This window comes from Lacerta agilis, chromosome 10, assembly GCF_009819535.1.
Source record: "Lacerta agilis isolate rLacAgi1 chromosome 10, rLacAgi1.pri, whole genome shotgun sequence".
NCBI lineage: Eukaryota > Metazoa > Chordata > Lepidosauria > Squamata > Lacertidae > Lacerta > Lacerta agilis.
The window spans coordinates 4,917,280-4,933,073 of record NC_046321.1 but is presented as its reverse complement, the minus strand read 5'-3'; the positions used below and the strand labels follow the sequence as shown (position 1 = coordinate 4,933,073).

Genomic DNA, 15,794 nt, shown 5'->3' with positions numbered 1-15,794 from the left:
GGGGGGGGGGGGAGAAAAAGAAGGGAGCAATGGGGGATGAAAGAGGGGTGTCAGAGAGAAAGAGAAAGAGAGGAGTGAAGGCGGGGAAAGGCACCTCCGGAGGAATACCGGTGTAACTTCTTTTTAACAGGGCGAAGAAGGAATTGTGGGAGTTCGTGGCCCCGTTGGCATGATGGTAAGTGTAAGCTAAGCGTGGCAGGAAATTCAAGACCTGGTTCTTGGTCTGGATCCACACACACATTTGAGAACCCCTGTTTGAGTTTCTCTGTTGCTGAGAATATGGTTAAGTTAAATTTATGTCCCAGAATTTCAGGGAGATTCATTGGAATCTCTGTAGCACTTAAGTCATGATTCTGCCTGGTCTCCTATGCCCACTTTGCAATAGTTGCTATAGCACAAGTCTTCAAGGGCTAAGCTTTGGCCCTTGCTGGAGCAACGTCTGTTCCCCCTATGGAGCTGTCCTATGTGCTGAAGGTCTTGTTGAACATGGTATCCAGATAATAAGTACCTCAAACTAAAGTCCCATCACTATGATAATGGACACCTTGGTGGAATTCCACTTGGGTATTCCTCAAATTCCTATGCTGAAGTAGCAAAGATGGATTCCGCTTGCAGTCTTGATCTACTTCTATCTCAGACACTTTTGAGAGAGCTCACTCTTGGGAATTCTTGCTTTTGTAATGATCTCTTCCCTGCATGTTTACAGGGACAGAATGGCCTTTCAGGGCCAAAAGGGGAGAAGGTAAGTAGCCAAATGTTGAATATATACGTTGCGCATCCTTAATATTTCCAGACCTGGTACCCATGTTTAACCCAAACATGCATTTGGGGACCCTGCCTCTCTAGGGAAAGAAGGTTTCAATGTTGGGGTCTACTGCAGAGAGAGACCCACTCACTGATTCCCCACTCTCTGTGCTCCACTTTTCAGAGGTGAGACACGGGTGAAGGGCCTCATATGATTATCATAGTGTCCACATAGGTTCAAAAGGGAAGAGGTAGTCCTTTAAGCAGTGGGGTCCCGAGCCATATATAGGGCTTTAAAAGTCAAAAACTGCAGTTTCAATTGATCCCAGAAACTACTATGCAGCCAAGGTAGTCAGGTCAGAACTGGATTTACATGTTCACAGCTTCCTGTCTTTCACGTTATGCACCAACTGAAGTCCCCAGTCTTCCGCGGCAGCCCCAAGTACAATGCGTTGCATTAAACCAGCCTAGAGGTTATCATAGTATAGACAACTGGAGCAGAGCTACCCATGTCCAGATAAGGTCAACCTGGGTCACCGGTCAAAGTTAATAGAAGGGGCTAAGTGCCATGTGGCCTCCAATGTCAACATTGGATCCAAGAGTGCCCCCAAATAGTGCAACTTCTCTTTTGGGGGGAAGGGTAGTGTGACCCTATCCAGAACAAGATGCACCCCACTCATCTCGTGAGGGGGAACCACTCAATGGACATGTCTCAGTCTTGTCTGTGTTGACCTTCAGTTTCTTATATACCTTCCTGCAATCCTGGCAAGGACCCTGCACAGCTTCCATTTCCCACAAGGCAGGTGAAACCACCTATTCCATAGAATACTCTACTGTAGTCCCCATCACCTAGGCTATGTGGCCAGTCCTATTTGCCTTGTCTCTTCCCAGCTCAGATTGTGTCTTCCCTGGCTAAGATGTGATCCCCATTCTTGGGAAGACAGCAGTGCTCATTGAAGCAAAGGAAAGCCATACATGTTTGTCTGCGGACATTCCCCAGTCACTGGCCACTGTGGACTCTTTCTTTAAGAATTGGCCGAGGGATTTGGCAATGTGATATTATTAATGAGGTATTCCTTTGTTTTCATTTACACTCCTCCTCCTTAGGGCGATGTTGGATTTCCTGGGGCCAAAGGAGAAAGGGTAAGCAATATCTAAAGAGGTCAACACTGCAGGGTGATGGTGTAGGTTGAATTGACCCAAACAACTTGCTCTTTTGGGGGCGGGAATCCTCATCTTCCCATCACCGGGCATCTCTCTTGGATTCATACCTGAGCAGTGACCTCACCTGGATGATGATGTGGGCAAGAAAATGAAAAGGGAAAGTGGGGTGAAGTTGGGAGGAAGCTTCTAGTTTCAGCTATGCAGGAATAACAGCTAAATAATCCCTAACAGGAGGCAATTCAAATTTTGTCAACCTCTGCTTATCAGCCTCCAATGAAGGAGAGACTACCACCTCCCGACGGAGCTTGTTCCACTGTCAAACTGCTCTTACTATCAGAAAGTTCTTCCTGGTGTTTAGTTGGAATCTCCTTTCTTGTTATTTCAATCCATCGGTTCGTATCCTCCCCTCCGGAGCAGCAGAAAACAAGCTTGCTCCATCTTCCAAGTGCCAGCCCTTCAGATACTTGAAGGTGCCCATCATATGGTCATAACTAGTTGTGTTAATTAATTTCAGTAGGTCTGAGCAGCCAGGGACTCCATCCTTCATATATACCCTTTGCATATTTCAATGTTGTCTTTAAAAGTGTGGGGCTGGCAGTGTCATCTTAAGACTTAACCCCAGGAAAGTAGATGGAGAGAAATGGTTTCATTCATACCGTATCAAAGCCCTGCCAAGCTTTGACTCCCACCAGAAGCAGTGCAGTGGAAATGAAGTTGCCGGTGTGGTGTAGTGGTTAAGAGCGGTAGACTCATAATCTGGGGAACCGGGTTCGTGTCTCCGCTCCTCCACATGCAGCTGCTGGGTGACCTTGGGCTAGTCACACTTCTTTGAAGTCTCTCGGCCCCACTCACCTCACAGAGTGTTTGTTGTGGGAGAAGAAGGGAAAGGAGAATGTTAGCCGCTTTGAGACTCCTTCGGGTAGTGATAAAGTGGGATATCAAATCCAAACTCCTCCTCCTCCTCCTCCTCCTCCTCCTCCTCCTCCTCCTCCTCCTCCTCCTCTTCTTCTTCTTCTTCTTCTTCTTCTTCTTCTTCCCTCTGCTCTTTGAATCCAGCACTCTTCTAAGAATAATTTATTATTTCTACCCCTTGAAAGCACCTCTTGAAAGTTGTTGGCCGATTTGTCTATGAAGAAGTGGGTTTTCAAAGCAGCTCGCCTGCCATTGCGACAAATGAATTTCTGATTCTCCCTCGCTGGAGGAGATGCCGTTTCCCAGTCATAAAGGAATGTGTAATTCCCTCTCTGAAGGAAGTGTGAATAGAACATTAGGCGGAAGTGGGTGAATTAAACAGCACAAGAGATGTGATTAAGTTGACGGTGTGCCACGACAGCATTTACTAACCTTTTCCTTTTCTATTGCACATTTGGACTTCCTCCATTCTAACCTGCCTGCTTCAGCACCAATTAAATGTGCAGGGGACATCATTTGCCAATCTTTTCTGTGGAGCAACATAAAGCATGCATGGTTCCTGGATAGGGAAGCAGGAGAAATTTGATTGAGCTTCCATTTCAATGCTCCATTTTCCTTTCCTGAAACAGAACATGAACTGGAAAGGCAATGATCCTGTGAATTCACACTGCTCTGAATTTTGCGATCCAGTTTCCCAAACAATGTATACAAACATTGATTTACAGTGGACACTTGGGTTGCGAACACGATCCGTGCGGGAGGCGCGTTCGCAACCCGCCACAACCCGCTGCATCTGCGCATGTGCGTGTTGCGATTCAGCGCTTCTGCACATGCGCAAAGTGCGATTTAACACTTCTGCACATGCACAAGTGGTGAAACCCGGAAGTAACCCGTTCCGGTACTTCTGAGTTTGATGCGGTGCGCAACACGAAAACACGCAACCTGAAGCGGCCGTAACCCGAGGTATGACTTTATTAGAGGGAAGTGTGTGCAGAAGTGGGGGAGAAAATAGTGACAATGACATTTAAAAATGCACGATATTAGGGGAAATTGCAAAAAATGTGCATATTAGCCAAACCTAGAATCATGGAACTCTAGAGCTGGGGGGACGGGACTCAGAGTCATCTAGCCCAACCCCCGTGCAATGAAAGAATCACAACTAACCTCCGTACAGCAGTGTGTGTGTTAGAAGACACAAGCATTAAAATGATGGTGAGTTTTCATGAGGACTTTTGAAAAACAGAATGGAAAAAGGAAAAACTAGAAAAAGGCTGAGGAAACGAGAGAAGGGGAAACTGACATATTCGTCCACAAGCAATAGCAGTATGTCTATTTATCTGCTTGTCCAGCTTTCTTGTTTTTTAAATCCAGCTTCAGTTTCAGCTCTGACTCAAGGTGAACTCATCGTGCAAAGGCCTTTCTCTCTTCTGTGCTTGAATCACAGGGAGACCCCATGACGACATTTGGACCTCAAGGCTACAAAGGCAACAAAGGCGATCCTGTAAGTTGGGGTTTTCTTGCTTTCCGCCAGGAGTTTGGTTTCTCCATCGCTCACAGAGATTGGTGTGGGGAGCCCCCTGTTATGCTGATCCCACAAGCTGCTTTCTGTGCCACCACTGAACTTCCTGTCTAGCCAAGTGAGCTAGAACAGGCTTCCTCAGACTTGGCCCTCCAGATGTTTTGAGACTACAATTCCCATCATCCCTGACCACTGGTCCTGCTAGCCAGGGATCATGGGAGTTGTAGGCCAAAAACCTCTGGAGGGCCGAGTTTGAGGAAGCCTGAGCTAGAATCTTGCCGTGTATCAGGGGCTCAGCACAGGTGGAACAATATTGGGAATAAAACCCTCTAGGACCAAAAGCCAGAGGCCTCTGAATAATGCCAGATGCTGGGCATCATGAATGGGAAAGAGCAAGAGAGGGATTACCCCCATGATGGCCACCAACTTGGACTGCTTTAAGATCAGTAAAATTAATAGATCATAGAATCATAGAGTTGGAAGGGACCACGAGCTGAGATTCCTGCATCGCAGGGGGTTGGACTAGATGACCCTTGGGGTCATTTCCAACTCTGCAATTCTATGAATTTATGATCATCTAGTCCAGGGGTTCCCAAACTTAGGTCTCCAGCTGTTTTTGGATTACAACTCCCATCATCCCTAGCTGGCAGGACCCTGACCTAGTCCAACCCCCTGCGATGCAGGAATCTTTCACCCAATATGGGGCTTGAACCCACGGCCCTAAGATTAAGAGTAATGTTGTTGTTCAGTCGTTCAGTTGTGTCCGACTCTTTGTGACCCCATGGACCAGAGCATGCCAGGCACGCCTATCCTTCACTGCCTCTTGCAGTTTGCCAAACTCACGCTAGTCACTTCGAGAACACTGTCCAACCATCTCATCCTCTGTCGTCCCCTTCTCCTTGTGCCCTCCATCTTTCCCAACATCAGGGTCTTTTCCAGGGAGTCTTCCCTTCTCATGAGGTGGCCTCAACTGGAGCCTCAACTTCAGGATCTTTAAGAGTAATAGTAACCCTAATAGTAATGATTTTTGACAAATTCCCATTACCTGGTTACAGCCACAAGCCACTCACCATGTTCCACAACGACTCCCCAACTAAAACCAAATGTGGATCCAAGTGGCTCACAGTTAACTCTCTGCCTTCATTTGATATAGATATGGTGCTCAACCATGGTTATTTCCAACTGTGATTTATTGTCCTGACCCTGGTTAAGATCCCAAGATATGGTGAAGCCATGGTTTAGCCTACCAGGTTGAGCATCCCCAGAGGATGCGAACAAGGAGAAGTCAGCAGGACAGGAGAGGTTATGGGATGCAGATGTAACCATGGACACCATAACCATGGTCACCATAATGGAGCTCACATATATCATTAATAAATATAGAGGCTTTTTATTTGGAAAAAAATAGTTTTTTCTCTGTTGCTATTTAGGGTGAAAGAGGCCCTCCAGGGTTTGATGGTGACAAGGGCGAGAAAGGAGAAGATGGACCAGCAGGAGAAAAGGTTCCCTTGATTTTGTTGAGTTCCTTAACTGTACAGCTCTCTCTGTCTTTAAAACTCAGTGGTTATGGTAGAAGATTGCAATTGACTATCCGTCTGGCCGATTTCCATTTTGCTACAGGTCTTGTGCCCTGTGTGTCAATAGCTCATGGACTGTACATTTCCATGGAGCATTCATAACCAACCTCGTGGCCTTTGGCTGAACAATTTCTGACATGGGCAAAAAAAAACCCCAATCCAAAACCAGATAAACACTTGATTTCCAGGCAGTTTGCTTAACCCGCCCAACAAAAAGTCCTCCCTCATCCTCGCTGAACATGGAACTTTGGACACCCAAATCAAAATTATGGAAAATAATTTTATAAATTAATAACTTTGGACACTAGCCTGGGTGAAAGAGCAATGCAATGTATTTTTTTTCTCCTTTCAGGGAGTGAAAGGAGAAGCCGGTGCGAAAGGAATCATGGGTCTGTTTGGCACAAGAGGCCCAGTGGGACAGAAGGTCAGTCCGAATGGCTCCTGTGTTCACACATGTAGCCTGGGGTTGGGGTGAATTAACCTCTGTAACCAACTAAGCAACAGCTTCACATCATACGTTTCCTCCAGATATCTTGTATGGCTTCACCAAAGCAACACAGGGAATGAATGTCAAAGCTAGGAACAGGGAAATGTTCTCTTTCGGTGCAAGAGAGAATCCAGCTTCCAAATAATTATGTGTGTGATGAAGAACCATCTCTTAATCCAGAGGTCGGCAACCTAAGGCCCATGGGCTGGTTCCGGCCCATGAGCTTCCTGGAACCGGCCCATGGCCGCCCCGTGGATCGGCATGGGGATTCCATACTCACCTCCCCCCGCAGTGCCATTTTTTTTCTCACCACAGGGACCGACTTCCGGGTCGGAAGAGCGCCAGAAATAGCTTGAGTGCACACACAGGTGCACACATTCCGGCCCATCGAGAGGTCTGCTGGGGAGTAGACTGGACCGGCCTCAAAAAACATTGCCGACCTGTGTTAATCCTTCCCATCTTTTTTTTTTTGGATGCAACCTGGTACTAAATTGCCTACAGAACATAGGAACACAAATTACGATAAATCGAATTAATATAAATTAAAACTGCTCCCCAAATTGCTGTGCCACCCCTGCTCTTATTTTCTGCTCACCTTTTAACAGTTAATGTGCCAACAATCTGATAAGAGTCCATCTAACTGGGAAGACCTCCAACCTATAAAATAGCTAATTCCTTTCCTAACCTGTTTGCTTTCAGTCATGGGCGGGGGGGGGGGGACGGACCTTGGGGAGGGTGGGCCAGCTGCAAAGCTCGTTTCCCCATTGGCTGGGGCAAGTGCCAATAATCCCGGGGATTCAGGCCTGATTGGATAAGAAGCACTGAAGAAAAATCCTGTTCCAATGTGTCCTTTAAAATTACGGTTATGCTGTGAAGGGGTTGAAATAGTTGCCCAGTCCAGGTTGCTCCTGTGAGAAGGGATGCGAAAGAAATTTGGATCAATATGCAAACCTACCTGATTGACACACTAAAGGTAAAGGGACCCCTGACCATTAGGTCCAGTCGCGAATGGCTAAAGGGTTGTGGTGCTAATCTCGCTTTATTGGCTGAGGGAGCCGGCATACAGCTAACAGGTCATGTGGCCAGCATGACTAAGCCGCTTCTGGCGAACCAGAGCAGCGCACGGAAACGCCATTTACCTTCCCGCCAGAGCGGTACCTATTTATCTACTTGCACTTTGACGTGCTTTCGAACTGCTAGGTGGGCAGGAGCAGGGGCCGAGCAACAGGAGCTCACTCCGTCGCAGGGATTCGAACAGCTGACCTTCTGATCAACAAGCCCTAGGCTCTGTGGTTTAACCCACAGCGCCACCCGCGTCCCTCCAGACACACTACATGAACTGAAACACAGCTGTCTTTTGAAATTCATGCTTCTACATATTTGTCTGCACAATATTCCATCCAAATGTTGTGTGCAGAAATGCATATCAGGGGGAAGTGTGTAAAAATACCGTATTTTCCGGCGTATAAGATGACCGGGCATATAAGACAACCCCCAACTTTTCCAGTTAAAATATAGAGTTTGAGATATACTCGACCGCAGATTCTCCACCCGGCGTATAAGATGACCCCCGACTTTTGAGAAGATTTCCCTGGATTAAAAAGTAGTCTTATACGCCAGAATATACAGTATTAGTGAAAGTAACGTATAGCATTTGGGGGGAATTGCTTGCAAAAATGTGCACTTTAGAAGAAATTTGCATTAGCATTCTGGTGAATATTAATGAGGGCTTTTAAAAAATGCAAATTGATTTTGAAATGGGGGGACCAAATTTAAGATTAGAAAACTGAGAAAATGAGAGAAACCGAAAAATAACAGTCCATTCCTCCTCCTTAGAAAACGCTACCTGCAGTCTAATTAGCAAAAGAGTTTAGGAATGGTCTAGGAGCTTTCACCGAAATCCCTCAGGTGCTCAGTGCCATTTCCAAGTGTTGTTTTTTTGTCTTTGCTTCCCTGGCAGGGTGAGCTGGGAGAACCGGGATTGCCAGGATTTGCTGTAAGTCAGAATGCCCCTCTGTGGGTCCCCCCCCCCCACTTTGACTCCTTTGAATGAATGGTCTGCCTAAACCCAGTGTCCTGTCTCCAGCAGTGGGACCAAGAGGTTGTAGACAGAGCAAAACGCACCGTGCAGCACTCGCCGAACGTGCTCTAGTTATTATTATTCCGATCATTTTACGTGTTTATATCCCGCCTTTCTCCCGAGTTGGGGTTCAAAGTGGCTGAGAAGGTTTAAAAACACTTTTGTAAAAGGCAAAGGAATAAATGCAAACTAGTTAAAAGCAATAGTTAAAGCTGGCATGCAGTGGCGTAGGAAGGGGGGCAAAGGGGGCGGGGCGCCCCGGGTTTCATCCTGGAGGGGGTGACACTCTGGGCGGCCCCCTGACACCCAAGCCGAGCCCCACGGCCGCCCAGTAAAAAGACACGGTCAGCGGGGCTCGTAAACCTGCTCAGCGTGCGCTTTGCTGTTTCCGGCTCGAGCCAGAGATAGCAGAGCACGCACCGAGCAGGTTAGCCATCTGCATGCACTTTGCTGCTTGGGCTGTGGGCGGAGGCGAGCCAGGGAGGGGCGTGGCACGCATGCGCAGTGTCGCCACGCATGCGTCGTACGTAGCGACGTTGCGCATGCGCGCTGCGGAGTGACTACGCCCCCGGGTTTGCCGCCCCGGGTGGCGAAGCGGCTTCCTCCGCCAGTGCTGGCATGAAAATGTTATTTGCTCTGACAGCAGCCCAATGGCCATCATTTTCTGCACCTTAGTTTCCAAAGGTTTGCTCTGATCACTTCCTTGTTCACTATTATTTTGCACAGCTTTCCAGCTGTGCTGGCCCCAAGGTTTTGTCCGTGAAGCGAGGTCCAAGTCCAGTCCTGGGTCTAGGGGTCCAAAGGAGGTCAGTCCGGCGGGGAGCAAGGCAGGGAGCAGGTCGAGGTCCAAGGCAGGTTCAGGCACAAGGTTGCAGGTTGAGCACACGCTTGCAACTAAGTTGCTCATGCAACTTGGGCTGGGTCTGGCTGGCTTTTATCTGGCCCTATGCTTAGGGCGGCCCCGATCCTCCGGAGACTCGCCTCTCCTCCGGGCCTGGAGGCGAGCACTCCTCCTGTAGGCACTTAGCTCCCTTCGCCTCTCGGTCCTGAGCCTCTGTAGCTCAGGAGAGGCTGGTGGGTTACTGGACCCAGGGGCTGCCTCAGCTTCCTCTGAAGAGGCTAGGAGTGGAGCACCTGCAGGCAATGGGTCCTCCCTCCCATCAGGAGCCAGAGCAGACTCCGCTGATGCCTGCACCTGGGGATCCAGCACAGGTGGGGATCCTTCAGGCTCAAGCCCTGGCCCCGGCTCAGCTGGTTCTGGAGGCGGGGAATCCTGTGCAGGCTGGGATCCCTCAGGTTCAGCATCAGAGTCTGACTCCCAGGCCATCACACCAGCGGACAAAAGCTTGTTGCATGCTTCTCTTAACGAACCTGCGAGACGAGGAAGGCTCAGGGACTGTAGTTAGTCCAACACCACTTGGCAAGCACGTTCGGGGCAATGAGGGGTGTCGTGACACTCTTCCCCCACCAATGCTGCAAAATGCATATTTGCAGGAAGCCATGTGGCTGAGCTGCCTGGGGGCAAATGGGAGTCATAGTCCAAATCATTGGCATGTGGGGAGGCTCCTCTTTAGCATGGGGGGGGCATGCCTAATACTAACCCATTCTCTGCCTCCCCCTCCGCCGCCGCAATAGTTCACTGCCTGTTCCTGCTTCATTTACCACTTAGCATTTTCTACTTCAAGCTCTTGATCAATAATTCCTGTTTTTTAATGACTGCTATAGAAGCTTTTAATACCGTGCTTTTATTTGCTCTTGGGAGATATGCAGCGTAAATGTCGGTGAATCGATGGTAGCAGCTGTTCTCTGGACCCTGGGCATGGGAGTGTCTCTCTGGTTCCTTTCCCGCTACGTCAAAACTGTGCTGTCCTTTCCATCGCTTCCCTAAGCTGCTAGCTTCATTAGTGGTGAATTGTGCAGATTGGGAACTGGTAGGGCGGCAGGAGGGGAGACCGCCAGCAGGTGGCACCGGAGCAGGGGCTGGCTGAGGGCAGACTGGAGCTGGTGGGGCATTGCTTCATTTATCCTCCCCTGCTGTAAACGCAACTCAGTTGGCATCTGTCTGTCTGAAGAGGCAATGGAGTGCGCCTCTGAGGGTGAAGCCAAACTGCTGCTCCAGCAGCGTCGAAGTGACCTCCCTGGGGTGCAAGCTGGGCAGTGTGTCTGGAGGTCCTGGGCTGCCCAGATGACAAGACCCTCTTCTTGGCCTCTCTGATGTGGTCGAAAGGAAATCAGAGCAAGACGTTTGCCACCGGTTTGACTGCAGGAGTTGCCGGAAGGAGGCATACAAAGCACCATCCAACCGCCTTAGGGACCCCAAATGGGTGTAGGGTTTTCTCCTGAAGAAGGCAGCAGAGGTGGAGGACCAGAGCTTTCCTTCTCCAAGATGGGCTGCTTCCCCAGGTTGACAAGCCCCGTCTACCCCTCTGCAGCTGTGTAGAGCAGGCATAGGCAAACTCGGCCCTCCAGCTGTTTTGAGACTACAATTCCCATCATCCCTGACCACTGGTCCTGTTAGCTAGGGATGATGGGATTTGTAGTCCCAAAACATCTGGAGGGCTGGAGTTTGCCTATGCCTGGTGTAGAGGCTTCATAATTCAGTAAGCTTCCTTGTACTGAGACAAACCAACAGTCCTTCTCGACACCAATATTGTTGACACCAACTGCAGCAGCAGGAGTCTCTCCCAGCCCACCTGGAGCTGCTGGCGACTGAACGTGCAAAATAGGGCCTCATCATCATCTCCAGCTAAACCAGGCATGTCCAAACTTGGCCCTCCAGCTGTTTTGGGACTACAACTCCCATCATCCCTGACCACTGGCCCTGTTAGCTAGGCATGATGGGAGTTGTAGTCCCAAAACGGCTGGAGGGCCAAGTTTGGCCATGCCTGAGCTAAACGCTCTCAAGTAGCAGGTGCTGGGAAAGACCCCTCCCTGCTGGAGAGCTGCTGCCAGACAGAACGGTCAGTACTGAGCTACGCAGAGCTGTGACCTAGAAGGCAACCTCATATGGGCTGCATCAATAGGAGTATAGCGTCTAGATCAAGGGAGGTAATAGTACCACTATATTCTGCTCTGGTCAGACCTCACCTGGAATACTGTGTCCAGTTGTGGGCACCACAATTCAAGAAGGATACTGACAAGCTGGAACGTGTCCAGAAGAGGGCAACCAAAATGGTCCAAGGCCTGGAAACAATGCCATATGAGGAACGGCTTAGGGAGCTGGGTATGTTTAGCCTGGAGAAGAGAAGGTTAAGGGGTGATATGATAGCGATGTTCAAATATATCAAAGGATGCCATATAGAGGAGGGAGAAAGGTTGTTATTCTGCTGCTCCAGAGAAGCAGACACGGAGCAATGGATTCAAACTACAAGAAAGAAAATTCCACCTAAACATTAGGAAGAACTTCCTGACAGTGAGAGCTGTTTGACAGTGGAATTTGCTACCAAGGAGTGTGGTGGAGTCTCCTTCTTTGGAGGTCTTTAAGCGGAGGCTTGACAGCCATCTGTCAGGAATGCTTTGATGGTGTTTCCTGCTTGGCAGGGGGTTGGACTGGATGGCCCTTGTGGTCTCTTCCAACTCTATGATTCTATTATTCTATTCTATGTTCAGTGGTCCCATCATGTACATGTAAGCACATTTGCACGACCGGTTCCACCTGGAGCACTTGCACAGGTGAGAGTTCCGTGCATATACCAGTTATCCAGTAACTCCCATAATAGCCGAAGGTGCCTCACGAAACTCTGCTGTTTCAGAGATGCTTTGTAGACGGAGCTGCCTTTTTTAATTCTAGAGTCTTATTGGTTTTAATCTTCTTTGGTTGCATGGATTTATTATATATAAAAAAAATAGTCTAAGTTCATCATGGCAAGAGAGCAGCTGAAGTCCGAAACAGACGGTGGGCTTCTGTCATGCTTGTCTGTTCCAAGGTGTGCTCCAGTTACTAGAAGTGACTTTTGCCAGCTTTGCCTAAAATTGCCGAGGATGACTCACCGGAACTCTCCTTTCCTTTGATGCAGTTTTTGAATTAGATGTTACATGGTTCTGCTTTTTTTTAAAATAAAAAAATAATAATATTAAAAAAACAGAACACACTGAATATATATTTCTCATCCAACAAATGGCTGAAAATTGATGTGAGCCATTAAGTGTTGTTGATTCACAGGGCAATCCATCTCGGGGAGCCGACTCATGCACAGGAAGCGTCTGTCATTCTCCGCGAAACCCTTTTCAGTCATTACCTCTCTAGCAGATACAAGGCCAGATGTAATAGAATTTTTAATACCAAAGAAGGGAGATGAGCTATCAAAGAGACGTCTGTTGCTAACCACTCCATTGGCCCATCAAATTTCAGCACTACGTTTTCCCTACCCCCCATCTATTATCTTCTGCAGCTCTCCTGATTTTGTATGTGTATGAGAGAGAGAAAGAGAAAGAGAGAGAGCACTTTGCAACTTGGAATTTCATACATATTGTTATGAGTTTGCGGGCCCCAGACTCCCTTAAATTCCTGGGTCCAGTAGGGGGTTGGGATTTAACCAAGGCAAATGTAAAAATATTAGCCAGCCAGTTTCCTAATGAGGTAAATTGCCTGGGAGATGAGCCATTAAGAAAACAAAGGACAGGTAACAGCCCATTAAGAAAGCCAGATGGCAAATGGGCGGGCCCCCTCCTGCAGCTCTGAGAAACCGAGAACAAACTCCAGAGCTGAGAGTTGGCCAGCGTGTGACTTGGAGGAGAAATGTTGCACTCTGGTAAAAGCAGCAAGCTGGAGAGAGGGTCAGAGCCCTGGCTGATTTCTGTTTCCAAGAAAAAATGGGAGAAACAAGACCTTTTTGGGGTGTTGAAGTTGTGAACCCCTCAATTGCAGGCTCGGGTTGTATATATGGGTAAATAAACTTTATATCATCCCCGGTCCCATCCTGAGCTGTGCCACCTGCTCACTTTTAGAATGCTGGGAGTCTGGGATGGAACGTTCAGATACAGGGGACAGAATGTTGAGAAACTCTTGTCTATCTAGAGCCATTCATAATTCACACACACACACACACACACACACACACACACACACACCCCTGACACACAGCAAGAAGGAACTGGGTATTATTTCATTTCAGGGAACCGCTGGGCTCGATGGGAAGAATGGTATGAAAGGGGCAAAAGGAGACAGAGGCCTGCAGGGCCAGAAAGGGGAACCGGTGAGCATTTTTAGCATGGATTTCCCCTTCCTTCCTTCCTTCCTTCCTTCCTTCCTTCCTTCCTTCCTTCCTTCCAACATCCCCTGCTGTACATGCGACTGGATAGGAGAAAGGTAAGGGGGAAAGGACCCCTGGACAGTGAAGTCCAGTCAAAGGCGAATATGGGGTTGCGGCGCTCATATCGCTTTCAGGCCAAGGGAGCTGGTGTTTGTCCACAGACAGCTTTCCGGGTCATGTGGCCAGCAGGACTAAACCGCTTCTGGCGCAACGGAACACCATGACAGAAACCAGAGCGCACGGAAATGCCATTTACCTTCCTACCACAACAGTACCTATTTATTTACTTGCACTGGTATGCTTTTGAACTGCTAGCTTGGCAGGAGCTGGGACAGAGAAACGGGAGCTCGCTCCCGTCACGGGGATTCGAACCACCAACCTTCTGATTGGCAAGCCCAAGAGGCCCAGTGGTTTAGACCACAGGCCACCCGTGTCCCAAAGCTGAGATCAAAGCACGTGTCTTTTTTCCGCCAGCTGATGCTTTTAATCGTCTTTTGAACGAACGCCTGTTTTTCACAGTCTTTTATTGATCGTTTTAATGCCTTACTGTTGTTGTTTTGTAAACCGCTTGGCAGCTATATTACAATCAAGCGGTATATATATTTTGGTTAAAGGAATTATAAAGAAATAAAAAATATTTGTGTCGACTGGCCTGTGCAAATGAGAAATGGCAAGGTCTGCCCCACCCCGGGACAGGTGATTTGCATCACTGTCTCCTGGCTATTTCTCACAGAAAACCTCCAGGTCATTCTTTGAGCAACAAATTGGCCGGCGGATGCATGTCTGGGTGCCATGCACCTATCTAGGCGATGCAGATCTGCAGTTACTGAATGCAGGGATGCGTTTGTGTCGTGCCCCATCCTAGCGTTTTGGCATTAAGAGAAAGTCATTACTGTACGCAAGCAGGATTGAAGGAGTTGGTGCTTTTGCAGGTGACAGCAGCTGTTTCTGGAGCTGAGCGCAATTCCATCAGGAGCTCTGCATTTTGAGAGTTTGTCGTGCACTGCCTTTGTGGTTTACAGCTTATGTTTATTCTCTCCATGCAGGGGGGAGAAGGCGATTCTGGTCTAACTGGTGACATTGGACGGAAAGGTTCGAAGGTACAGTTTGAACACATCTTGGAAAAAACGGGATCACCATGCCCTGCTCTGCTTGCAACTGAGGGGTCCTGACTTCTCACTTTCTTTTCCTCATAATCAACTCCTGCTCTTTATTCCTCTTCTCCATCTTCACAACGTGCCCTTGGCTGTTTTATTCCTTCATTTTTCTGTAGGTGCATTTCTTAACTGTCATTCGCCCTAGGACCCCACGGCAGGGCACAGTAAGCTCCACAAAAGAGTAAAATGAATGTTAAAACGTCTATTAAGTGGTAAACAAAATAATCACAGAATATCAGCCATGCCATAAAACTTTAGACTTCTATTTCTGCATGGAAGGGAGGGGAGACATAATTGGTGTGTCCCCCTGCCGCCGCCATTTTACACTCACAACAATCCTGCGAGGTAGGTTATACTGAGAGAGAATAACTTGATTGAGATCCCTCAGTGTGAGGGCCTGCTCTCATTGTACGTCTTCATTGCCTGGTCACAATTTGTCCTCAGGGTTTACGTGGGTTGCCAGGAAGGACAGGACCTCCAGGAGCAGATGGAATCAAGGTAAAAAGAATTAAAATCTATCTATCTATCTATCTATCTATCTGGTAAAGGACCCCTGACAGTTAAGTCCAGTCGTAGACGACTTTGGGGTTGCGGCGCTCATCTCGCTTTACTGGCCGAGGGAGCCGGCGTACAGTTTCCGGATCATGTGGCCAGCATGACTAAGCCGCTTCTGGTGAAACCAGAGTAGCGCATGGAAACACCGTTTACCTTCCCACCGGAGTGGTCCCTATTTATCTACTTGCACTTTGACGTGCTTTCAAACTGCTAGGTGGGCAGGATCTGGGACAGAGCAACGGGAGCTCACCCCGTCGCAGGGATTCGAACCGCTGACCTTCTGATCGGCAAGCCCTAGGCTCTGTGGTTTAACCCACAGCACCAAAGGACTGGCTAATTCCTCTGTG

General features: G+C 48.4%; 2 protein-coding genes across 2 annotated transcripts in view; both read left to right on the top strand.

Annotated features, from left to right (window-relative positions):
• Positions 1 to 169: 169 nt before the first annotated feature.
• On the top strand, positions 170 to 6,391 carry LOC117054085 (putative cuticle collagen 155). The gene is made up of 6 exons (XM_033162543.1): positions 170 to 175; positions 707 to 742; positions 1,852 to 1,887; positions 4,265 to 4,321; positions 5,770 to 5,841; positions 6,269 to 6,391. The coding sequence occupies exons 1-6, from the start codon at positions 170 to 172 to the stop codon at positions 6,389 to 6,391; spliced, it is 330 nt and encodes a 109-aa protein (XP_033018434.1).
• Positions 6,392 to 8,367: 1,976 nt separating this feature from the next.
• The window catches only part of LOC117054084 (collagen alpha-2(VI) chain-like), a 30,412-nt gene continuing 22,985 nt past the window's right edge, over positions 8,368 to 15,794 (top strand). The window contains exons 1-4 of the mRNA XM_033162541.1: positions 8,368 to 8,399; positions 13,598 to 13,678; positions 14,782 to 14,835; positions 15,337 to 15,390. Of these exons, the coding sequence (XP_033018432.1) occupies positions 13,628 to 13,678; positions 14,782 to 14,835; positions 15,337 to 15,390 (159 nt within the window). The 5' untranslated portion in view covers positions 8,368 to 8,399; positions 13,598 to 13,627. The remainder of the gene's footprint in view (positions 8,400 to 13,597; positions 13,679 to 14,781; positions 14,836 to 15,336; positions 15,391 to 15,794) is intronic.

Coding starts and splice junctions, on each gene's coding strand:
- LOC117054085 (XM_033162543.1), top strand. Junction 743..1,851: donor CAGGGCCAAAAGGGGAGAAG/GTAAGTAGCCAA, acceptor CCTCCTCCTTAG/GGCGATGTTGGATTTCCTGG. Junction 1,888..4,264: donor CTGGGGCCAAAGGAGAAAGG/GTAAGCAATATC, acceptor CTTGAATCACAG/GGAGACCCCATGACGACATT.